Source organism: Mytilus trossulus, chromosome 12 (genome assembly GCF_036588685.1).
Source record: "Mytilus trossulus isolate FHL-02 chromosome 12, PNRI_Mtr1.1.1.hap1, whole genome shotgun sequence".
In the NCBI taxonomy this organism is placed as follows: domain Eukaryota; kingdom Metazoa; phylum Mollusca; class Bivalvia; order Mytilida; family Mytilidae; genus Mytilus; species Mytilus trossulus.
Window position 1 is genome coordinate 1,709,795 of NC_086384.1, and position 26,629 is coordinate 1,736,423.

General features: G+C 30.8%; 2 protein-coding genes across 6 annotated transcripts in view; one reads left to right on the plus strand and one right to left on the minus strand.

Moving 5' to 3' along the window:
* The window catches only part of LOC134693011 (arf-GAP with coiled-coil, ANK repeat and PH domain-containing protein 2-like), a 60,768-nt gene that overhangs the window by 8,262 nt on the left and 25,877 nt on the right, over positions 1-26,629 (plus strand). For 4 of the 5 annotated variants that reach the window (XM_063553692.1, XM_063553693.1, XM_063553695.1 and 1 more), the window contains exons 2-11: positions 361-418; positions 1,063-1,121; positions 1,728-1,788; positions 2,160-2,177; positions 4,137-4,190; positions 5,147-5,205; positions 6,973-7,156; positions 9,047-9,091; positions 9,849-9,944; positions 11,756-11,830. In XM_063553692.1, coding sequence (XP_063409762.1) covers positions 361-418; positions 1,063-1,121; positions 1,728-1,788; positions 2,160-2,177; positions 4,137-4,190; positions 5,147-5,205; positions 6,973-7,156; positions 9,047-9,091; positions 9,849-9,944; positions 11,756-11,830 — 709 coding nt within the window. The remainder of the gene's footprint in view (positions 1-360; positions 419-1,062; positions 1,122-1,727; positions 1,789-2,159; positions 2,178-4,136; positions 4,191-5,146; positions 5,206-6,972; positions 7,157-9,046; positions 9,092-9,848; positions 9,945-11,755; positions 11,831-26,629) is intronic. The other variant, XM_063553694.1, reaches the window with a different exon arrangement.
* On the minus strand, positions 16,010-26,219 carry LOC134693012 (slit homolog 1 protein-like). Its single transcript, XM_063553697.1, has 2 exons — positions 26,097-26,219; positions 16,010-19,304 (listed from the first exon to the last, which is right to left on the minus strand). Exon 2 carries the CDS (start codon positions 19,294-19,296, stop codon positions 17,263-17,265), a length of 2,034 nt encoding a protein of 677 aa, XP_063409767.1. The 5' UTR covers positions 19,297-19,304; positions 26,097-26,219; the 3' UTR covers positions 16,010-17,262.

Below are 26,629 nucleotides of genomic sequence, written 5' to 3' on the forward strand. Positions count from 1 at the left end.
TCCAGCTGTACCAGGGTTGCCATAAATGCTTGAGACTCACGCAAATGCGTGAGACTCACACATATTCATGCTTTTTTGCGGCAGTATCCTTGGATTTTTTTTTTCCTCTTTGATCTTTTCAATTTTGGCCTAATCTCACGCATTTGCTTAATGAAAAGTTGGCAGAACTGCTATACATGTGTTAATGAAAACTATGGCAATCGTATCCCTCAGAGCATTCTGCTCTTTGATTGATTACATTGTACATAATAAGGATATAAGGAGACTATAGTCAGGATAGTGTATTTCTATAATATTATTGTTTGTCCTATTGATATAACATTATAAAGCAAGGAGACTAATTAAGTATTTCCTTTGCAGGTCATCCCTAGATTCAGCTGAACAAGACATAGAACATCTAGAGGCCAAGTTAGAGAGAGTAAGATATATACATTAAAAGAACAGAGATTAGAAAACAATATTATTATAATAGTTTAAATAAAAATAAAGCACTATTAAAATAATATTATACCCCAAAGGAGTTGATGGCAAATATGAAAAAAAAATAACAGATTACATAATGCATCATAAAAATATTTAAAAAAAGACATCATTCATATATGTATAGATGTTGAATCTGCTCTCCTCTGTGATAATGACCAGGACTAATAAGTGGAGCATTCTCTATATTTACATATATGTACATTAGAAATAAAGGAGCTAGTGGTACAGGATGAGACAGCTATACAATTGTTTTACTAAACATACTGTGGATTTATTTATTTTCCTGTGTACCAATTTTCGGAGACAAATAACCAATCTGTCTGTAGGATCTGGCTACTTGGAAAGGAGGGTATTGTACCTTACCTAATAATGACTTCTGGTTCAGCTAGCAAGCGAGCTAACCAAAGATATTACCTTTGCCTACACACTCAATGGAATTGGCTGTAATGTATATGCCTAGCAAGGGTTTTTTACCCAGATTTTAAGATTCACTAAACATGATTATATATTTACAAGCATGGCATTATGTGATCTATGGGCACTTTTACTTGTTTACATGCTACACATTTTATTTTACAGCTAGTAAAAGTATGCAACATTATGATAGAGACAGGAAAGACCTTCAAAAAAGCTAGCAGGTATGGTTTCATTTTATACTGGCCTGTCCAGAGGACGAGGTGTGGTGTAATTGACAAAAAAAAAAGTTACCAGTTCATGAAGAAGGAAATATGGCATTCTTTTCTATAATCTTTTGAACCTACAGAACTGAAGTTAAAATTAAAGAAAATTTTATTAGATTCATTTGGCCTGTAGAAATGATTTTTACACAGGCCCAAATCATTTTAAGAAGCCTGAGCGTGAAGACTTTACGGTATTATTGCCAATGTCCACCAAAGAAAAAGATGTAAACAACTGCAGGTCATCATTGTACAGCTTTTAAAAATGATCAAAACCCTTACTGCATAGAAAGCTATAAAAGGTCCTAGAATAACAAAACATTAGACAATCAAAATTTAAGATGTGTTTTATATATAAGATTGCAAAAGCATTCTGTGATTTTGTTTCTCTCCTGGAATACCCTTGATCCACCACTAGGTACATGAAGTTGTCTTTTTCATACAAGCATAGCACACAGCAAGTTTCATCTTGCAAATAAGTTTGTATCCAATACAAAGTTTTACAATTTAAAATATGGGGTTAAACTTGTGTCATTTTAACACAATCATTATTGTTTTTTATTGTAGTGATTTTATAGTTGGTGTAAGAGACTTAGCATCATATTTCAAAACAGACGACTTGTTAAATGTAAGTATACATTACCGTAACATAAGAAGATTATTCAAATTCTAATTATTTAATCATACTTACAAAAATGTATTGACTTTAACAGAATAAAATTTATAAAAGCTGGGAAATGGGAATTATTCTAAATGAATTATCCCTTTACCAAATTTTCTCATAGATTTGTTGCCCAACAAATGCACAAATTCTGTAATGTAATTTGTTGATTGAAACAAGATACATCTACATGCAGATATCTACTTGAATTAAATTATTATTTGGATGGAGAGTTGTCTCATTGGCACTCACACCACATCTTCCTATATCTATCTACTTAAATTAAAATTTATCATGATTTTGTATTGTTATAATTATGACCTCTATATGACCTTCAGGACGACACTAAAGTATCTGTAAGTACCACCCCCTCGGATGGCATTTTGATGTTGTTTGGATCACACTTAATAGTTTTCTCACAATTATTTATGGCATGATGATTTAATAAGACCTTCTTTGAAATATGTTTTCTTGTGTCTTTGAGGGTTTTGTATAGGTAGAGAAATAATTTTATTTTCCAATCAGCTTAAAAAAGTCTTGTCTTAATAGTCAAGTAATTTTATTGAGTAATAGCAAAGTTTTCGTGATGAAATTTCTGTTTTATTAATGTTTATTTTTGCAGAATGTTTCTAACATGTCTAATGAGCTTATCAAATTGTAAAATGTATGTGTTTGAGTATAAATAAGAATTGTTGCACTGTAATTCAGAGTAACTAATTTTATCTTCCTGTTGTTTCTTAATTTTCTGAATAACTTGCAATACATAACTGGACAAACTCAGTTATTGAGTTATCTCCCATTTCACTGGACTCCTAGATTCAGATAATACAATTGCTCTCTCTTTCTCTCTAACATGTCTATTATTTAAAAAGAAAATGAAACAGCATGTTAAACAGAAAATTTTGTTTGTTTAAATACACGCAAATTAAGTTTATTTGAAGGGACAGTATTACTGAACTTTTCACATATCAATAAGTCCCAAACTTGATTTTCTAATAACAACATTATTTTCATTACTGAACAAATTTATTGTTGTCCATCCAGAATTGAATAAAGATTTTTTTAATGTTACCTCCCTTCCAACCTGAAAAGCAACCTACCCGAAAAAATGATAACACTAATGGTTTCCAATTTAGTTGAAAATGTTTTTTGGGTGCTCTAATATTGTTTTCTTGTCTAAAACATGTAACTTATGTTGTTGACCAAAATCTAAAATCCCAAAGTATACCTACCTACCCAACCTTATAAGTAACAAGGCATGGGTAGGCAGCATTTAACCAATTTGTTAAGAGTGGCCGTCATAACCATACTGATTATTCCATGTTATAGTTGTAGAATTTACACAATAAAATTAAATAGTTTTTGTTCTCAATTTATATGATAATATAGATTTTGATTTTCTTGCTATCAAAATTCCAATGTACATGAATGAGTGATGTGAAAATACATGTTATATATCCTAATCTACATATACATAACGTTCTGCATGTTTTTACACCATACCCATTTAATTTGCCTCTGTTAAACTATGCCTTTCATGGGAATTGACAATTCTATTTTTTTGCATCCATTTATGATTTCATTCCCCCCTTTTTATGGTAATATTCTGAAAAAAGGGGGAACATTTTGAATCAATTAATTATGAATACCTTTTTTGCATGTTGATGGTGAACTTCGACATTAATAAACCTGAGAACTTGAGACTAAACTAAGCACATTTGTATACAGAATAGTAAACTTTTATTTAAGCATGACAGTCACACTTTACTTTTGACTCCAAGCATGCATGGAAAAAAAACACCCAAATTTCTTATTTTCTTGTCACTTTTAAGCCATAACAAAATATAAATCATTGCATATTTATTGAATTAATTTCCATGCAACATATATAGTACTGTTATAGGGATTATTTTTCTCTTGAGTTTGAATTTCATGTTTTCAAGGGCTAAACCATAGCCAGTTCCTGAGGTTTCAAATTCACATATTTTTTGTCTCATTTTACATTCTGCTTCAAATATCAAATTACCACAAGGGGTGAAAAAAACTAAGCAAAACAATTTCTTCACTACTGTAGTGCAATACATCTTATTTTGTTCAACTATTTTTTTTTCTTACATTAAGATTTGTTTTCCATTTCAGCTAAGCTATTAACCTCTCCATTTTGATGAATTGGTTAAAAAAAATAATTTTTTCTTAATTGATTAGTAAAAGTTGTCCATCATAATTTGATATTGTAACTTTGAGTTGTTAAAATATTGAAGTTGTTTAATAATCAATAAACTAATGATACAGAATTGTATATTTATATTTTACAGAACTGTTTGTCAAAGTTTGCCCATGAAATGACAGAGATGCTGAAATACTTTACAGTATGTACCTATTAATCAGAAATTAATGTGAGGTTTTATTATTGCGAAAAATGCAACAGAGTTGTAAATTCAATAATTTAAACTCACATTTTGAAATATTTCATATGAATTAAACAGAATTTTTCTCAATATCGCAAAAATGAAAATTGTATTTAAGTCTAAAATGACAAAATCACAATAATAAATGCACGCAATAATTTCTGAATTTACAGTACAAAACTTATAAGACATTCAGTGCTACAGGCTAAAGTAACACATTTAAAAACCTTATAAGTTATTTTGTGGGATGATACAATCATATTTCAGAAGTTGAATAGAAATGACTATATATGTTATCTTTTCAATGCAATGGAAATGTACTTTTCCCTTTTAAACAGTCAGGTAGTAGTCAATTAAGAGATTTCACCCAAAACGCCCAATTTGTTGTGTTTATGAAAAGTAGTTTCAATCTTTCTTCAATAGTTCCTGCTATTTGATTGTTGTTGTTTGTTTTCCTTGGTAAAATTGTTTTTGAAACTCCAAGAAATAGTAAAAATGGCTTTGTATTGAAATCATCAATAATAAATAATGGTATATGTAATTGTTGGAAAAAAAATGCTTGTTGTTGTGCACAAGGAAAGTATCAAGTGAATATTTTGTTCTTACAATCAAAAGCTTGTTGTTTGTAATATATGAATAAAAGGAGATGTTGGGGTTTATATCATTGAGACCAAAACATATAACCCTATCAAATGACATGTAGAAGGAAACACAGTCTTAAGCTAGAGATGCTTTCCAATTTGATACACAAGGGGAGATAACCTGGAAGTATAAAATAGAATCTTGCTACGCAAACATGTACACAATATTTTACTTTCAGCATATCTATGATAGTTGTTTATTGTATCAAAGGATAAACGAATATTTGTTTTGTAAGATTTTTGTATTTTATAAGTTTACTTTAATTTTTTTTGTAGATATTGCTAGATCAAGCAAATAGATCTGTTTGCCAGAATATACAGAAATTAATTAAAACGTAAGTTTTGTGGCTTGGGATCTGTTTTTCCCAGTTTCTAAATTATAAGAGGTATAAGTGTGTAACCTTCTTACAATAAATTATTGCTGATTTTGATGTTGTTTTAATGCAAATTCAATGGATGAGTGGTTTAAATCAATTGGAAGTGTTAAAAAGTAAGATTTTCTTAAAAGAATGATATGTAGAAGCACCATGTCTTCCAGAAATATGAGTAAAAGTATTTAACAAAGTTGTATAAGTTTTTGATATATTTTGAATTCAATTGTGGTATGAAATAAGAGATAATTGAAGAGTATTTCATCTAAAACAATTTTCCATCAAGAATGTGAATTTTCATGAAAATATTTTATGATTTATTATAGAGTAAACATTTTGAAATATTTTCCATTTTTTCATCTTTTGCCTCAAATTTGACAGAAATCATTCAGGTTTCACAGACTCTTCTTGGTTTTAAATGTCAACACAAATTTGTAAAGCTCACAACATACATCATAGTTTATGACTGTTCAAAATGAGATAAAGATATTTGCACTAAAAATTAAGGTAGGTAGGGTTAGAGGAAACACATGCATTATTTTTGTTTGCCTTATTTGTAAAATTATATTGTTACTGTTAAAATAATGTTCCAAAACTGAAATTACAGGATACAAAATATTTCCTCATTTCATTGGAAAAAATTCTCTTAGAATAGAACATTTTGGAAATTATGAAATAAGTTTGATTAACAGAATCAGTTAAAAATTCAGAGTTACAAGTATTATTGTAAATTATAGTTTATATCTTGTTTCTTGTTAAAATTACTGTTCTTTTATTGTTAAGAAAAACTGAAACTTCCCGACACAAAATACTTCCTTTCTTGATTTTTTTTTATACAAAAATACCTCTCAAAATAACACATTTCTGATAATTACGAAATAAGTTTAAATAACAATGTCTGTTTAAGGTTCAGAGTTTATAGTATTATTGAAATAAACAGTTTATTTCTTATTAAGGAAGTTCAGAGATTAAAAGGAAGTATAAAGATTAACTTTTTTTACCGTTATATAGATAAATGATAAACTGTTTATAGATTATCTTGTTTTGTTACAATTATCAGTGTAAGTTACATGGTGTTTCCATCAATATAAAAAAAATGAATTGAAGTATAATTTAGTTATACACAAGGATGAAAATAACAAGTAGCTATAATCTTATTTCCATTGAAGATGTTATCTTAACAGTGTTACAAAGTTAGTTTATTTTTTTTTACATATTCTCAAGAATAAGCATATTTTTTAATTGGAATATTCTATTCATGAGAAAAGTACAAATTTTAATTGGAATATTCTATTCATGAGAAAAGTGCAAATTTTAATTGGAATATTCTATTCATGAGAAAAGTACAAATTTTAATTGGGATATTCTATTCATGAGAAAAGTACAAATTTTAATTGGGATATTCTATTCATGAGAAAAGTGAGGATTCGTTGGTGTTTATGCCTCTTTAAAAAATCTTGTGCTATTTTGTGGTGTTTAGTTTTTAATATTGAATGAAGCTGGAGTACCCGATGAGAACCCTGACTTTTGGCAGGAAAACTGACAATCACAAGTCAATTGAGATTTGAGTTTAGGGCACCTACCATGCTTGGGATACGATCTCACAACCTCAGTGTTAACAGGCTTGTTATACAATTGTTCAACTACTTTAAAACCACTCAGCCACTGCGGCATTTGAAAAGTGAGGAATAACCTGTTTCATTAAAATGGTTTACAACTTTATTTTTCCAGGGATATAAAGAAGGTGAAAGATTCCAGGAAGGATTTTGAGAAGATTAGTGATGATTTAGATTCAGCGTTAAATCGTAATTCTAATGTTCCACGTACTAAAGTACAGGAGTGTGAAGAAGCTAAAAATATACTGACCTCTAAAAGGTCAGGTTTCGCTCACGCCTCACTAGATTATGTCTTTCAAGTAAGATTTACAAAGTTTTTAAGTTTAGTTAAAACACATTTATTTGTAGAAACAAAGCAAAAAGGATAAAGACACAAGTGAATCAAACTTATATACTTACAGTCAAAAACTTTTCATCTGCTTGTCTGGAAACTAAATATCAAAATTTGTCAAGTCAGACAATATAAAATTTTGAAAATTTTCACTAGTCGGAATCAATATATACTAGTCTGGGGCATCGGACAAGTGGCTAACATTATTTTACAATGTATGTGCTTCATTAGATATAAATCAATTTTAGAATTTTAAATACGTATGACAGTAAGATAAGATAATATAAGTTATATTTTATTTCCAATAGTGGACCCATTAAGGGCATAATCAGTACATTGATTTTTTTATCACACAGTTGCAATAGACAATAAACAAACAAAAAATAGAAATACATTGGACATAAAAAACATTAAATATAAATTGAGTTAATAATACATGTAGTCACATATCAAAACCTGAATATTTAGTCATTATTGACCATGCACCAGAAGCAGCATCACATCCATTATAGAAAATAACCACTTTGAGTTATGTCTTGCCTCGTGGCTGTATGACAGTATGATATCACAAAAGCTGTTTAACATCTAGCTATTATCAATTGTTCCTTGCTTAAGGTTGTAATTCTGTAAATAAAGACTATGCAATTTCCTATAGAAATTCGCTTTATGGCTTAAACTGTTCTACTTTTACTATGAAGTTTTGGAAAAATTATACAGTTAACTCTCGTTGTCTCGAACTCGGTTGACTCGAAATTTCGGATGAGTCGAAGTTTTCACGTGGTCCCGAACTTTGTTCCATATAAATGTATGTAATTCGACTCCTGATGAGTCGAAATTGGATGTGTAGAAATTTCGGTTGAGTCGAACTAAATTTACGATCACAAGGTTAACAAAAGCATTCAAAATTCATTACTTATCTCGAACTAATACACATATTTCAAAACATGACCTCCGGCATTTAAATGGATTGAAGAGTTAATCTGACAATACACATGTAATTAAATTTCCAGTCACTGACCACTGTATTGATTTATGACATGCTATTTCCACGAGTGTTTACCTAAGATTATCTTTTATAGAATTTTTATAAATAATTAGTGATACATTGTTAATGTTCATAAAAAGGATTTAAAATGTTTACAAAACAATTAATTGTGATTTACACTAATGAGCTTGGGTGTGTATAAAGTAAGGATTATGACTTCCGTTGATGATCACCTAAAAACCACTCAATCGGCGTCTTTAATCTTGTTGTATTTTCTTTTATTAAAAGAAAGAGTGAGATAAAACAAAATGAAGAGGAATCTAAATTTTCTAAAGTCTTTTGTATCCGAGAATAAACAATTTTGTCAACTTTAAACGACCTGAATAACAAAACTATAGATTCGAAATTACTCTCTCGGATAAAAGACATAGGAAACATTGTAACTGAAACAATTGAATAAGTAATACAATGTTATTATAATAACGAAAGACCATGACATACAAATACATCGATCTGATACCAGAATATCGATCCCCTTCCCATATTCATCCGGATTTATTTTAGCTTTACCATGCTAAGCAAGAGTTGTGTCCCTTGTTCAGTCAAACTTCCGGTTTTCGTTTGAGTCGAACTATGTGTATCTCGAAATATTTCTCTGGTCCGGCTGACTTCGAGATAACGAGAGTCGACTGTATTTTAGAATGGAAAGTTGATTATAATTTCTTTTTTTATTGACAATATGCATCCTTAGAGTTGACTTTTGGCAGGCTGATGTCTTCCCAAAAGAATGAATTTATGTTTTGTCATTAAGTAATAAAATCTTTGCTGTGTGACAGATTATATAGATTTGATGTTTTTATATATATATTACAGATAAATGTTCTCCATTCAAAGAAGAGATTTGATGTTTTAGAAACTGTAAGTATCACAGAGTTATCTCCCATATTACTTGAATAACACCATTATTGAGATTTCTCAAATAATCAGATATCAGCTACACAAATATATCAGCTATAGTAATTTTATACCAAAACATAAAAATGTATAAGCAAATTAGATAGGAATATTCATGAAAACTGTGTCAGAACCATGCACAATCAAATATTTTCAATGTTTTTCTGACAGGAATTGAACCCAAAATAGACACAATAAATATTTCAGACAAGAATTTTTTAATTAAAAAAAAAAATGAAAATGGAAAGAATTTAGAATTGTTAATTATTTCCAATTTTAATGTGAATTAAATGCCTTTATAATTCCAACATAAATTACTCAATTTGTTAGAAAAAATGAGAGGGAAAATGTCATCTAGTCATTGGCAAATTAAAATTGATATTTCTTTTTTTGTATAATGTGAAAAAAATAAAAAATAGCTATCTAGTTTTCCAAACAGTCTTACCTCTTATGATTATAATTGACATTGTTATGAATCCTTTATATGCACCTAATAGGTTGTTTTTGTAATCTGAAGTATGTTTGTTAGATCCCTAGGCAAATCATACACTTTGACATTGATTAAAGTGAAATTTGTTATCATTTGGAAGGATTGCAAAAAAAAACTCAACATCATAATAATTTCTGAATTTACAGTAAATTGACATAATTTTCAATATGAGTAAAGATGACTAAACAATTTTGAAATTTTCTGAAATTTTCTTTTTTTCTTCTTTTACAGATGTTATCATTTATGCATGCCCATAGTACATATTTTCATCAAGGTCATGACCTGTTTAATGAATTTGACCCAGAAATGAAAAGTATAACTGGACAGGTATGTAAAGAAATTAAAAAACTGTATAGAAAACAATTCCTGTAATGTCAAGCAGAAAAAGGGGGGAGGTTGAAGAATCCTTAAACCAAAAACATCATGGCTTAAGAAAATTGATGAAAAGACCAAAGTTCACAAAATAATAGGCATCAAACAAATTACTTATAATTTAGCCACTGTGCATAAAGCAAGCAACAATAAATCAATAAATGATTTCAGAACACAAATGCAAACTGTCTTTATATATATAGAAAAAAAAAGATGTGGTATGATTGCCAAAAACAAAAAATCTCCTAAAGAAATAATGACAAATGTAAAACCATTCAAAGGAAAAAACTAAGGATACTGAAATAACTATTAAATGATAGCCTTTGAAGGCACTAATGGATATAAGGGCTATTCCAGAAAAAAATGTATGGGGTTGGGGGGTTGGAAGACAGTTTTCCTCAGCACCCGCCACCCAGACAATTGTAATTCAGAATTCTAATATGACGTGCTTCTTTCGCTTTGTAAACAACACTGTGATAAAATTCTCAATATATCTATACTTAGCGCAGACTCCGTGTTGTACATAATAATGGCTGTTACATTTTTTTTGTACAATATACTTCCCACGTAAATCCACATGTATTGAAACCTATTTGCAAACCCTTTGTCGATTTAATTGTTTTAAAAATTGCAATTCAGAAAAGACAAAATCATTTTTATTCTTATTCGGATGCATAATAAAAAGAAGTCATGCATAAGAGCTCGGAGAAACCAACAAAATAAAAATAAAATAAAATTCCGCGAAAGTCTATTAATGTTTTTGGCGCATTTAAGTCATTTCAAAACATGACGTCATACAAATAAAAACTGTAGAGTTGAACGTTTTCTGTTACGTTAACTATTGACATGTCGTTTACTATTGTATTAAAATTGATTATCAAGGTAGGTAATGTTTGATTTTCTATTCTATTGCATTATTCGCATATGTACTGATTTCAGCAAGTCAACATGGCGGCTCATTGGTTACGAAATGTCAACTTTGGATTTGACGGTAGCTCACGGGAAAAACATATAAATCAACATGACAATTGTTGGTTTTGAGAATGAAACATATTTTTTTTCAGCGGTTGTTCACGAAATAATCCGTGCTAGCTACGGATCTATTAAAATGATGAGCTTTATCTAACAGGGAGTAAAAAAGAACAGCCATACACACAGATTTACCCACCCTCGCTTCAGTTGTTTAAATGATCGTATTTGTCCTATTAGAATCGAAATAATTCATGGAAGCCATAGATTATTGGAAATTTACACATGGCCTGGGCCGTGATATTCGTTGATTTTATCCCTCGCTAACGCTCATGATAAAATTCGAATATCACGGCCCAGGCCATGTGTAAATTTCCAATAATCTATGGCTTCCATGAATTATTTCTTAATTATAGGTCATTATAGTGTGAAAAGTTTCTCTGATACCCATCACCCATGTATTCTTAATACACTTTTTTTCTGGAATAGCCCTAAGCATAATACTCCTTGGAATATTATATACAGTTCATGTAATATATTCAAAGTATACACTCCAAGATCCTGCTTGACAGAGCTGAAGGTGGCAGATTGCCTGCCACAAACATATTAATGTTCTTTTACAATTATTTTTTCAAGATAGAATTTATTAAACAATTCTTAACAATCCACCTCTTGCCCTGTAATGATAGATTGAAATTCATTCAGAATATTGAATTATAACATTTAACCTGGCCTCTAAAGAACAGCAAACCATCGCTATAATAAATATATTGACAATTGTAATGTTAAACTTTCAGGTAGATGAGTTGAGAGAGAAAGCTAAGCAGGAGAGAAGAGAAATGGAAGAACGTCACACTCTAGTCCAGAAAAAAGTAAGTCCGATTTCATTTTACATTCCTGTCAATAGTATGTTTTTGTGTATACATTTTAAATATATCTAATGTACATACAACCATGTATCACCTATAAATCTTGTCTAAAAGTAAAACTTAACTCCCTTCTTACTTGCATTCCTTTTGTTGAAATATTAATAGTTCGTATGCAAACCTGACATCTTTAAGTTGTACTTAATTATTCTTTAAATCTTTTGAAAGATCACTGTCATGCATTGAATTATTTATTACCTCCCTTTGAATATAAGTCTATGTAATGAGAAATAAAGAAGCAGAAATAAGTTGTTAATCATTATTTCTCAGTGTATAAGAAATTTATTAGAAACTGTTTGGAACAAATTGAAGACTAATAAATACATCTGGAAATAGTTATGTTGTCTGCTCTATGGTTGGGTTGTTGTCACTTTGACACATTCTTTATTTCCTTTCTTAAATTTTAGAGTTTTATATGAGTTGGTTTTTTCCTGTTAATGAGGAGTTCTCTGTGTATATATTATGACTATTTAGAGCCGAAAATGTGCCTTGCATGTAACAGTGTTCTTCATAAAACTGAATACATGTTACTAACATGATGTTAGTTGTATTTCTATTCCACTTGTTTAGTGAAATTGTGAATTTGACTTTTTTTATGCTACACTTAGGGGCATGATGTTTTTTTCAGTCTGTTCTGCTTGAGGATAAAGTTTTTGGTTTGTTCAGCTTGTTTGTTTACTGTATCCCTGCTCTTCTAATGATAACTACAGATACCAGTTTATGCTCAGGAAAACAATCTGAAAAAAACTTCTATGATATTTCTATAACTTTTGATCTTATATTTTGACTTGATTGTTGAGATGATAAATAATTTAAAGTGATTTCATGCTTTACAAACAGAAAACAGGAAAGGTTGGTATGTATAAAGTTTATTTTGTGTCATACAACCTGCTTTTTATACCCTTTGCTTTCTAAAGGGGACACTAGTGATGGGGGAATGGTTATTTAGATATGACCTACTGTTTCATTTTAGCATTCCCAACTGCTCCTGAACAGCAGGGATTCCTACCAAGTTTGGTTGTTCTCTCCTTGCACTCCACCATCAATCAAAACTTGCTGCCACAAAACAGCATAATAGTGTTGAAAGTAGCATTAAGCACCATTAAATTTATTTATCAATCTGAACCACAAGGCCGAATTTTGTGAAATTTTTATCTGATTCATACTGATATGATGTCAAATTGTGACTCCTTTTTCCCATCTTTCTCTCTTTAATTTTTGTCGAGCCTTCGACTTTAGTCGAAAAAGCGAGACTAAGCGATTCTACTTTCCGTCGGCGGCGTCGGCGGCGGCGTCCACAAATATTCACTCTGTGGTTAAAGTTTTTGAAATTTTAATAACTTTCTTAAACTATACTGGATTTCTACCATACTTGGACAGAAGCTTGTTTATGATCATAAGATAGTATCCAGAAGTAAATTTTGTAAAAATTAAAATTCCATTTTTTCCATATTTTACTTATAAATGGACTTAGTTTTTTCTGCGGGGAAACATTACATTCACTCTGTGGTTAAAGTTTTTAGAATTTTAATAACTTTCTTAAACTATCCTTGGTCTGAACCAAATTTTGACAGAAGCTTATTTATGATCATAAGATAGTATCCAGAAGTAAATTTTGTAAAAAAATAAATCCATTTTTTCCGTATTTTACTTTTAAATGGACTTAGTTTTTTTGCGGGGAAACATTACATTCACTCTGTGGTTAAAGTTTTTAAAATTTTAATAACTTTCTTAAACTATCCTGGGTTTGTACCAAACTTGGACAGAAGCTTATTTATGACCATAAGATAGTATCCAGAAGTAAATATTGTAAAAAGATAACTCCATTTTTTCTGTATTTTACTTTTAAATGGACTTAGATTTTCTTCCAGTTAACATTACATACAGTCGGCAGTTTAAGTTTTCAAACATTAATTAGATTCATTAACTATCCTAGATTTTTACCAAACTTGGACAGAAGCTTCTTACAATCATAAGATAGTATCAAGAGGAATTTTTTTATTGATTTTTTTCCTCATTTTTTGTTGAGACTGCGATTTACAGCAAAAGTAGGCGAGACACTGGGTTCCGCGGAACCCTTACAAATTTTTGAGTTTACTTGAAGATAATATTGAAATCGTTATATCTGCACGATATAGTATACATTTCTATCTGCTTCTGTTCCTCCGCTCTTCATTATTATTCAATAAAACTTCAGCAGAATTTTTATTCTTATATGCCATTATTCACCTCCTATTTGACTTTTTTGGTTCAAATTATTTTAAGGTTTCCCTTAGCAAATATGGACCTTGCTATTGTTTTATCTGAAGTGCAACCCTTTTGTATTTGCAGCTCCTCCTAACCCTCTTATTCCAATTTATTGAAACTTTTTTTACACAATTTTTACCTAATAATGATTTTTGCACTTCCTGTTTTGTTATTTGTTTCGAATCTTTTTTGGGGGGTTTACCTTAGGAGATCACAGACATTCCAAAGGACATTTTTGAGCATTGTTACATCCTTACTTACTGCAAATGAATAAAGACCAAGGGAAACAATAGTTCCAAATAAAAGAATAGTCTTTTGTCTAGTGTCTCTGGATGTCTCTTGTATTTAATATTATTGGGTAAACTCATTGACAAATACCAAAGGAATCTATTATTCTAGCAGCTTGAAGGGCAGCATTAAGGTTTACAGTTCTTCCATTAAAGCATGCAAAACAAATAATTGATTAACTCTCTTGCTTTATTTGATTAGATGATTGTAAACAACATGTATGTAGTCTACTGTGGATTCATTAATATTCGTTGGATACCAATTTTCGTGGATTTCGTGGGTACAGAAGAACCACGAATTCAAATATTCAACGAATTACTAATTTTCTAAAGTAATGAATGAAGACTATGCCAAAACCACGAAATTAAATATCCACGAATATGTAAGTTTTCCTCAAACCACGAAAATTAGTACCCACGAAAATAAATGAATCCACAGTATTTCAGTCTGTTTACTATTAACTGGAATATCATTGGACAATAAACAATAAATTCATTTCATATTAATTCTTATTGTCCAATCAATCCCAGTATACATCAAAACAGACAGAAACTCCGCCTACCTATTGTTTTTAAGCAACCAAGCAAACATAGCAAGCAAGTTGATCAATGTTTTGTTTTGCATGTTTTTATAGAAGAACTGTAAAGAGTGAAAAACAGTCAGTAACAGCTGTTTTGAAAAATCCTCCAACGAACAAGTTTTGATTGATACACCATCCATCATTTAAGCCATTTTTTCCTGATAAGTCTTTATAGTACCTAATAAATTTTCATAGATTTGGAATGCATATACATGAATATGCTATGGTTGCCAATGAGACATTTATCCATCATGATGGCAAATATGTAGGTAATCATACAACATTCACCAATGACTAAAGCCCATATCGTAAAGGAAGCTATAAAAGGCTCAGACACAATGTAAAACAAATCAAAATAAAAACCAACAGCCTGACTTGTGTACAAAACAATATTGAAAACAGATACAACAGACAGCAGCAGACGACACTTGCTGAATAACAGATACAACAGACAGCAGCAGACGACACTTGCTGAATAACAGATACAACAGACAGCAGCAGACGACACTTGCTGAATAACAGATACAACAGACAGCAGCAGACGACACTTGCTGAATAACAGATACAACAGACAGCAGCAGACGACACTTGCTGAATAACAGATACAACAGACAGCAGCAGACGACACTTGCTGAATAACAGATACAACAGACAGCAGCAGACGACACTTGCTGAATAACAGATACAACAGACAGCAGCAGACGACACTTGCTGAATAACAGATACAACAGACAGCAGCAGACGACACTTGCTGAATAACAGATACAACAGACAGCAGCAGACGACACTTGCTGAATAACAGATACAACAGACAGCAGCAGACGACACTTGCTGAATAACAGATACAACAGACAGCAGCAGACGACACTTGCTGAATAACAGACTATTGACTTAGGGACAGGCAAAGACAGAATGTGGTTGGGCTAAGCATGAAGTGAAGAAAATGCGCTCAAACCCTTCTCTAACCTGGGACATCAGTGTTACAAACATCCATTAAATAAACTTTAAAAATCAGTAGTAAATGGCTTTACTTCAGATCTGAAAGACTTACAAAAATACAACCAACAAAAATACAAAAGAAATAAAGTTCTCAAAAAGCACTTGCAATTACTGAAGGCTATTTCAAAGCCAATTACAACTAATTAATAAAGTAAAATCTCCTGAGCAAGCATATTTATATCAAGACATGTTGGAGAATATGGTATAAATTTGCAGTTGGTCAAATTTTCATATTACATGGTAATAGGATAAGACTGAAGTTCCAAACTTATTTTAAAATGTCTTCTCAATGTATATCTAAATGAAAAACTATTTCATGACATTTTAATTTATTTTGTTTCTTCAGAACTGAGCATAAGTCCTTTTCATGCTGTATTGAAGACCTTCATCTGTTTTCTGCTCTGGGTCAGGTTGTTGTCTCTTTGACACACTCCCCATTTCCATTCTCAATTTTACTATTTGAGAATTTTAAAAATCAATTTTTGCTTATTTTTCAATCACTTGAATATATGTGGAAAAAAATTCCAGCATGAATAGCTCAAGAAGGTTACATTATATGTTTGTGGGGTTAATTTATTTTGTTAAAACACAAAATAACTCCTGTGCAAGATGTTGATGCATTGAAATTGTGAAAATATCTGCATTTAAATTATTTACTTAAAATTTCAAAATTGAAGTGAGGTGAAATAAAAAATAAATGAACTTAAATATATTTACAATTTGATCTACCAGTACTTTTACATTGATAGGCCTTTTATATTATTTACTTTGTTTTTGTATTGTTATTATTTATATAAAGAATGATACTCAAAATTATACAAAAATGTACTTTAAATTCAGAAATTATTGTGAAAAATGTGACAGGGTTATAATTACAATAATTTAAATTGAACCGGATTATTCTCAATGTTGCAAAAATTGAAATAGCATTTTCGTCTAAATTGACAAAACCGCATTAATTTCTGAATTTACAGTACTCATATTTAATATACAGGTATTTTTTTTAGTGTTTTTTAATGAAAATAAATAAGTCTTATAACCTGAAGTTAAAATAATTGGAAGCCCTAAACAAATCACAAGATTCTGTATAAGAATTCATAATGTCAAGAACTCAGTCTCGAATTTACAATGAAAGTATAAAAAGTTTTTTTATATCAATATGAAAACTAAATCATCAAAACTAATGTCATCACTAATTGTTCCTTTGTTATAACTATGTCTGTAGATAATTACAGCTATACTGTCTATAGGTTTAATTAATAATCTATCCTTGAACTAATGGGATAGGAGAGGAGGAAACTGGATTTTTCTTTCCTTTCTTATTCTTCCTTTTACAAATTCTCTTTCCATCTGGTCCAACAGTACATCTACGTTGTCTTCGTGGACAAATCTTTCTTCCGCTAGCATCAATAACACATCTTTTATGTCGCCTTTTAATTCTGCTTCGATCTCGCTTTTTCTTTCCTTTTCTATTTTTCTTATTTTTCCTCTTTTTGTTTTTCTTGTTTTTGTTCTTATTCTTTCTATTTTTCTTGTTCTTTTTCTTCGTCTTTGTAGGCTTGACATCTGGACTGCTATTGTCCTGGTTTTGATTAGGTTGAACAAGATCACTCCTAGAAACACTGACAACTAATTCTTGTGAATCATCTTGTTGAGTTATCTCCCTTGGTTTAACAAATTCATTGTTGTCAAGGCTGGTTAACTCCCTTCCCTCCACTTCCTTTGGTGCTGCACATACTGGAGGATCAATGTTGTAAAATGAAACTTCATCAGATCTTTTCATCCATTGTTGTAGCCATTTTAATGTTGAATCACAATACAGGGGGTTTCCATCTAAAAATAACTTCTTCACATTTGGTAGGGTGCGTTTGAGGTTCTCTGGTAAACTTTCTAGTTCATTATACTGTAAAGCAAAAATAGATGTTTTTTCCATTACTTCACTGTTGGATTGTTGAACCAGTTTGAGAAATGACTTGACTAAACCAGGACTGTTCATCATGTTGACATTTTCAGCATTAGAGATTGCTTGTATGAAGTCCTGGTTTAGTTGAGTTGTAGTTGCTTGCAGGTAAGAGAGACTGATTTCATTTAACTTAGGCAGAGCCTTCATTGCATCTTTTTCAATTAAATTTAACGGATTATTTGAAAGTTTTAAACATTCTAGACTTGGTATATTAACGAATGCCCCTGTTGTCAAAACCTGTAAATTGTTGGCGTTAAGGTTGACACTTCTAAGCTTTGGCATTTCGTCCCAAGCTCCCTCAGCAATACGTTCAACTCTGTTGGTGTCAAGGGAGAGAACTTCTAATTGAGAATTGATTGCAAAGTTTCTCTGCGCTATTTCATAAATGCCATTATGATCAAGGAAGAGTTTGTGAATGTTTCTTGGGAGAAGTCTTGGAATGGACTTAAGTCTGTTATTACTGAGCCAGATTTCCATTAATCTTTCTAAATACCCAAAAGCTTTGTCGTCCACTTTTGTGATTTGGTTATTATTTAATGTTATCAAACGTAAGTTAGTGATGTTTTCAAAATGTTCAGCTTTTATTTCTGTGAGTTTGTTATTTCCCAAACGGAAATCGGCTACCGACTCTGGCATTTTACCAGGGACATCTTCTAACCGACAGTTGGTAAAGTCCACCATTTGTAAAATGCTAGACCCAAATTGTAATTCAGGTACACGTACAATGGGGTTGGAGCTCAAACTCAGATATCTCAACAATTTAAGATTAGCAAAGGTCTTTGGTGAAATTCTTGTGATCTGATTTTGGCTAAGATCAATCATCCTTAAGTTGGTGCTGAATTCAAAATTTTCATCTTCGAGTGCCTCTATTTGATTGGATACCATGTTAACAGTATGTAGCGAATCAAGACCATTTAACGACCTTCCTATCCTTGTGATTCTGGTGCTGGTAATAGATAACAATCGTAGATGTGTCAGTCCTTCAAAGGCTTTATCATGAATATAGACTATTGGATTGTTAGATAAGTCTATACTCATTAGTGAAGGCAGACTTATGAATGACCGGTCCATAACTTCACTGATGCCATTACCAGATATACGAAGGGTCTGAAGTAATGCTAGTTCCTGAAAACTACTACTTGAAAGCTCTGTTAACTGATTACCAGAGAGTTCCATTGTTGTGATGGTACTTGGGAAGTTTCTTGGGATGTCCCTGATTCCAGTACCAAGACAATTAGCTATTCCATTATCACATGACGTACACTCAGCTGGACATGTCTGACCAGTGGTGGTCAATGGCAACACAACCAGCAGAATTACTGCTATCCAAATCATCCTGTCATCTGAAAAGAGAGAATAGACTTTGTTATACATGTGTAGTAACCTTTTCGAAACATGAATATATGTCACACACTAGCTCTAATAGGCTTGGATCAAATTACTAGAAACTTGACTCTGCTGTTGCAATCGGTGAATTTGGTTTTGAAAATTAGGGCCATAGCTGTACAACTAAGGATATTCTCCTTATATGTTTTTGTACAGTGTCATATTTTACAAGCTTCTTTATAAGACCCATTTTAATTTTGCATCAACTTTAATATGTCATATGCTATTGGCTCAACTGTTTATTTCTTTCTGTTAGTATATACAGAATGAAATTATGAGTTATGCACATTATAAAACTACTATTCTGTCTCTAAGATTTATACAGAATGAAATTATGAATTATGCACATTATAAAACTACTATTCTGTCTCTTAAGATTTATACAGAATGAAATTATGAGCTATTCACATTATAAAACTACTATTCTGTCTCTTCAGATTTGTTAAATATTTTCTATACATTAATCATTATATAGTCAGTTATATTAGCTAACACTTTGGATTTATGGGTAATCTCCACATCATGGCCACAGACCACAATTAATTCCTCTATCAGTTCTTTATAACCTTTTGCATCATTAAAAAAATTGCACCATGCACTTTTGTCAAATTTTTTGTGTGTGTAATGTATTGTCCTAGTCCAAATATATATCCAAAATTCAGAAAGATTGAAGCAATCACTTTTACAAATTTAGCCAATACACATCCATACCCCTATTGACAAGTCAAGAGATGTTCCGAAAACTGTAAATATCACCTTTTTGCACTTGACCTAATCACTCATTCCATATCAAAATCAGTTAAAATACAACCTCCAAAAATTTATTTGACCTCTCTTCTTTCATTTCCACCCAAAAAGATTTAAGGAATGAGTGAGGAAAGGAAAGTAAAAAAATTAAGGAAAAATACACTCTAATTAAAAGGAACTATATTCGTGGACAACAAAAAGCGGGGTCATTAATTGTGGTCTTGGGCCTCATATTGAACCCATCTGTCTCTGATTGAAGTGCTTCTCTCTTAGAATTGATGGCATCAGATTGGATACATCTCTCTCAGCAGTGATGGGATAGACATGCTATTGCATGTTGTAATAAGTGATTATCTCTGATAATGTTAAGACAATGTTTTGATTAAGGTTGATTTGTATTGACAGTGAGAGATGTTTTTAGATAAATAATGAAGCATATATTATCAAAATAAACAGTGACCTTATAGTGACCTGTAAACATTGAGTATAGGATACTGTAAACAATTGAAACATATTGGTCTTCTCTCTTTGTAATTATCATTTCATTCAGCATTTTCAGTAATTGCAATTTAATACACTGATAAACTTAGATATTAGCTTTAATACTATGAATTCATTAATATTCTTTGGATACCAATTTTTGTGGATTTAGTGGGTAATGGGGAAGCACAACTTTTTCTGATGGAATGTATTCCAAACTTGCCAAAACCATGAATTAAAATATCCAAGGAAGAGCAAGTTTTACGCAATCCACAAAAATTGACACCCACGGAAAAAAAATCTACAGTATTCCATTGGGTTGCTGTCAATTGGATAAGATGAAAAGTTTTGCCAGAACTAAGATCAGAAGATTTTTTTAGAATCTAAATATTTGTAGTTCATTTAATTTTTCTGAAAAGCACATTGTTCGACACCAGAAACAGTTGCAGATAAAATATAGATTTTAGACTTGAATTCAAGCAAGTTCTAACATTGTGTTACATGTCACACATGTTTCTGTGTCCACACTTTTTGATAGAATATTCTTTATTTCATTAATTTTCTTGCAAGTGGGGATAATAATAAACAAAACAAAATCTTAAATTAAACTGATAGCCTCCAGTACAAAATTATGTATACTGTACTGAGTGACTCTAAGTAATAAAACTAGCACATGCCAAATTTAAATGTTAGTTTTGACAGCTAAAAAAATTAAACATTATAAAAATAATTGACCACTAAAAAATAAATCTGGCTACAAAGACTTATTATTTCCTGCTGAAAGATTTGTCATAGGTTGGAGCTATTAAAAACTTTATAGTCAACTTGAAGTAGTTAACAATATTTTCTGCTTTAACATTTGTCTTTTCCTTTACATAGGTTGAAGCTATTAAAAATTTTATGTTCGACTTCAAGTAGTTAACAATAAAACTATTTGACTTTGATGTTGTTTAGCCCCCTGATCGTGCCCTTTGGCATTGTATTTAATCTTCTGCTCACTAGACAGATATTTGACAGAGAAACTGAGTTTATCATATAGATATAAGAAGATGTGGTATGAGTGCCAATGAGACAACTTTCCATCCAAATCACAATTTGTAAAAGTAAACATTATAGGTCAGAGAACAATCTTCAACACAGAGCCTTGGCTCACATCAAACAGCAAGCTATAAAGGGGTTTAAAAATTACCAGTGTAAACCATTCAAACAGAAAAACAAACAGTTTAATATATAAAAATACAAAAAATGAAAAACTGATAATATGGTATAAGAGTAACATGTATTTTTGGTTTGTTACCTAACCTGCACTTAAAATATATAGGGAAATTTAAAACATACTTTCATCCTTAATTGATAATTGTTTTGTATAATTTTAACCACAAAGTTTTTTGCTACTTTTCAAGTGCATTAGGCAAAACAAAACATTTATTTTTTCTCTAATATATCAGCTTCTAAATGGATAAATGGAGATTTGGATTAAAGTCAATGAGACAGTAACAAAAAAGATTAAAAGAAAGACAGAACTACTAAAGGGACATTCTCATTAGTCAAAAACGAGCTGACTGTTATCACTGTACTAGTATACATATTTTTAAGGGGCCAGCTTAGGGACGCCTACGGGTGCAGTAGTTTCTCGCTACATTGAAGACCCATTGATGACCTGCTGTTGTCTGCTCTATGGTCGGGTTGTTGTCGCTTTGACACATTCCCCATTTCCTTTCTCAATTTTATGACAATGCTGAAGCAAAAAGGACAAGAACATAACATTAATAACTTAAGACAGAGCAACATGATCCCCCATCAAAAACCAGAAAAGGTCTCAAGTGCTCTCAGAGTGGACAGCAGATCCTGCTCCACAAGTGGCACTGTCTAAAGAACATTTAGAGGGCAACATACAGTCTTCAACAGTAGATAATAATATCAGTTATATGTTACACTCTTAGCCTCTAAATAACCTCAAGTCTATTATAGAGAAGATGTGGTATGATTGCCATTGAGACAAATCTCCACAAGACACCAAATGACACAGAAATTTACAGCTTTAGGTCACAGCACAGCCTTTAACTATGAGTTCTACCCATATTGCATAGTCAGCTATAAAAGGCCCTGAAATCACAATTGTTAAGCAATTCAAACTTGAAAACTAATGGCCTATATAAATGTATAAAAATGAACAAAAAACAAATATGTTACACAGCAACAAACGACCACCACTGAATTTAGATCATGTTTGAATGGATAAATGTAAAAAGTTATACATTTTCCTGCCAAGATGTTTCTTGTAAGCCTCTGAGAGTAAGCATTGCAGATATTTGATTGTTTTGGCCTTATGATACAATCTTAACATGTAGTCTCATTGTAGACATTCTATGTGCACCAGAGAATGCCAAACCACTGTCAGATTTAATGTACATTAATTAGATCATAGAGATATCATCTTTATTGATGAATTAGTAATATTGCTTTTGTGCACTTAGTTATCATTTTATATGTTGTATCAAACAAAACATGAATTAGAGTCTTAGAAGTGCTGGTTTACTATCAATTTTCAAACTCTTTTACATCCCAAATCTGATTGTATTTCTGTATAATTTTTGTAATTGTTTCATGAGTAATAGCCCATCCTCTAACAGTACATCATAATATTACAAGATGTTCTGATAGTCACTAATAGAATATGATAGTCACAACATAATTGGCTTGAAAAAGAAGCAATGTTCAGATACCTGTTTAGTAAGAAGAAATTAGTTGAAGGGACTATAAATTAAGCAGTTTTCTTTCTACAAATAGCATTCATTATTATTTCCTTAATATTTTTTAAATTAAAAAATTCTCATAAATTAATAATTTTTGTTGCTTTTTTACTAAATACACATGTGAAGATGAAATTGCTTTATAAATTATAAACAAGAAAATAAATGTATATATCCAAATAATTAATTCTTTTATTGAAATTATATCTTTCAATTAAAGAAGCATCACCATAAGTAAAGTCATTTGATGGAATTATGCAACTGACTGTTTATATCGGCCACCATTGCAAGATGTCAATTTATAAAACTAATTATCTTTGATTGAAGTTTGGTTCATGTTGTCTGGAGATAATCCTGTAATTTATTTAATTATATGTATATAAAACACACCTGTTTATACAGAATGGGAGATTTTGTGTGACATAATTCGGTTATGTAAACAGTGCAGGGAAATTCATTAAAACATTTGCTGATTCAGCTAAAGATAAATTGTTTAATTAAAGAATAGAAGGTTAAAACACATTCCAACTTTGAAAATAGAGTCAGCCTAAATATATCATTGAAAAGTTGGGAATACATCTGACATAATAAATATACCTGATGAAATATTGGTAGATCCTTACTATTAATTTTATTTCAACCTTATGTATATTTTAAAGTTAATTGGAGTTAAGGGCACCTGCCACATGCAGGATTGGAACTCACAACTTCAGTGTAGTAAAGTCTGGGAGAGCATGATTAACTTATCAGTTTGAATTGACTTGAACTGCTTTTCTCAGATTACTATTATTTGTGTGTTTTGTCTTTCTGTTATTTATTTTCTGTGCTTCCTGCCAATCTCACAAGAAAAGCCATTTCCTACTGACAAGTCCAAGATAAAGTTTATAAGGATAAAGTTTGTTCTTATGTTGTGCTGTTACACTGCTGTCCCAGTACAAGAAGAGGGTTTGTGCTAATCACTAACATTTTAACCCCACCACATTCTACATGTGTCTTGCAAACATGTTTAACCCCATCACATTCTTTCTATATGGGTCTGTCTCAAGTTATAAGCAAGTGCAATTCAGTGGTGGTTATTGTTAGTTCTACAATCAAAATGCTTTTATATCTATTCATCAGTTCATTTTGTATGGCCCCTTTATAGCAGAAGCGGCATAGTTTAACCCTTGTCCCTCTGTATGTATGTCCCAAAATTGATTTCCATTCTCTAATTTTAGTTTCTCCCATCCAAATGTTATGAAACTCATGCATAATACTAATTAACACAAAACACAAATCAAGTCTGAATTTTGGTTGTCACATTTACAGGTTTAGATTTATGCCCCCTTACAAATGGAAAAATTACTGATTTTTTTGGTTCTGTTCTCTTACTTTAGTTTGCTTCAACATGCTCAACCAAATGTTTTGGAACCTGAATGCAGCATGCTTATTACCATGATTACCACAAAACACAGATTAAGTTGGAATTTTGGTGGCATCACTTTTAAGGTTCTAGAGTTATGCCCTTTTACAAATTGTTTCAGTTTCAGTTCTCTAAATTACATTGAGGCAAACTTAAGGAAGAGAATTGAAACGAAAAATTCAACAATTTGAATTCATGGAAAAATGTGAGCATATTTCTGGCCTGCCTGACACCTGTTTTACAATACTTAGCAGTTGCATTCTTGTCTTTGCATATCAATGTTTACCAGATTTCAAAGAAACATGCTGATTTATTAAAGAATAGTAGAATCTAACTTTAATTTGAATCTTTTATTATTGACAGAAAAATGAATTCTTTTAAGTCATGATTTTGAAAGCTAATTGTATGCTGACCAGTGTCATATGGTATTTTGTCCACAACAAATGATTAACAATTACCAACATCAAGATGTCTTTAAATGAAATTGGATACCCTGCATTTGTCATGCTTTTCAAATCCATATGATCAAATAGCTGAAATACCCCCTCTTAAATTATTGAAAACTATCAATCTGCATTGACAATAACAAGGGGCTATAAAGTCCTCAATGTGTATCTAATACATAAAACAAAAATATCTGGAATTATGACTAAAAGGGATTATCAGCAATAGGGCCCTTAGGAAATAACATTTAAATTATGAATGATACTTTCAATAAAGATTTTGTAAAAAAAGATATATCAATAATATATGTGATAATAAAAATACAAAAACATATTAAAAAGGGAAAAAAATAAGTATACAAAAATATGCTGTTCTCATCAAATGAATACATCTTATTATCATTGTACATGTTTTATGGCTTGTGGAATGGTTCCCTAAATGTATATAAACTTTCCCTGAGTGATATATTTCCAATTTGATTTTTGGGAACACACAATTTATACTTGAAATGACACATCTTATTAAAAAAATGCAGCAGCTTTTCCTCAAATGAACAGTCATAAGCTGATTTAATGAAAAGTAAAAAGCCTGTGAATACTACAAAAGGCTACAAACTTATTAACCAAAATTGCTGTTTATTGAAAAAGACAAATTTTAAGTTTAAAATTTGTTTTCTGTAAGACATTAAAATTATGGTATTAAAAAAAAAATCTTTAGTAATTTTAACATATCTGTGTAATGAAAATGAGTTTCAATTTAATTTAGATAAGTTTAAACAAAAAAAAGAAAAAAAGAAAAAAAGTAGTTTTCATAATCATTTTTTTTTAAAGAATATTTTAATAGAATTAAAGTTATTTTATGATATATAAATATGCAAATGATAAAATTCTGTGGTTGATACATAAAGTTTTTTGCCTTCCTACCTGTTAATGTATAGATATAAATCCTTGGTTCACATAGTAAGATACAGTGGGACTGTAAGCTATGTCGTATGACTCACAGATGAGGGGAAATGTGGGAGTTAACGTCGTGTAAACATACTAAACTTATTGTTATATACTTAATACAACACCATCATCAACATTGTATTATAGTTCATCATTTCATGTAATATTAAAATACTTGTTCTAAGTTAATGGATTGGCAAATTTTTAATTTGATTTTGTATAAAAGTTTTGATGTTTTAAGTTTTACCACAAAATTTTAAGGTTATAGAAAGTCATAAAAAGTCAAATTTATTTGACAGAACTTAGTTACTGGTTATTTTGGTATACAATTTGGGATTATGTTTATGTTTTGAAAAAAGCCCTACAAGTCTATGTCCTATGACATTGTAATCTGTCAAAATCAAGAATTGTGTATTAAAAACGAAACTAATGTGAACTGGTGACTTAAACTTGCTTGTCTTGCACATGTACAAAATATTTTCAAAATAGTTTGGTTCACCAAGAGTTGA

Bases quoted from the DNA above. Each gene is read 5' to 3' on its own strand.
- LOC134693012 (XM_063553697.1), bottom strand. From the start codon at position 19,296: ATGATTTGGATAGCAGTAATTCTGCTGGTTGTGTTGCCATTGACCACC.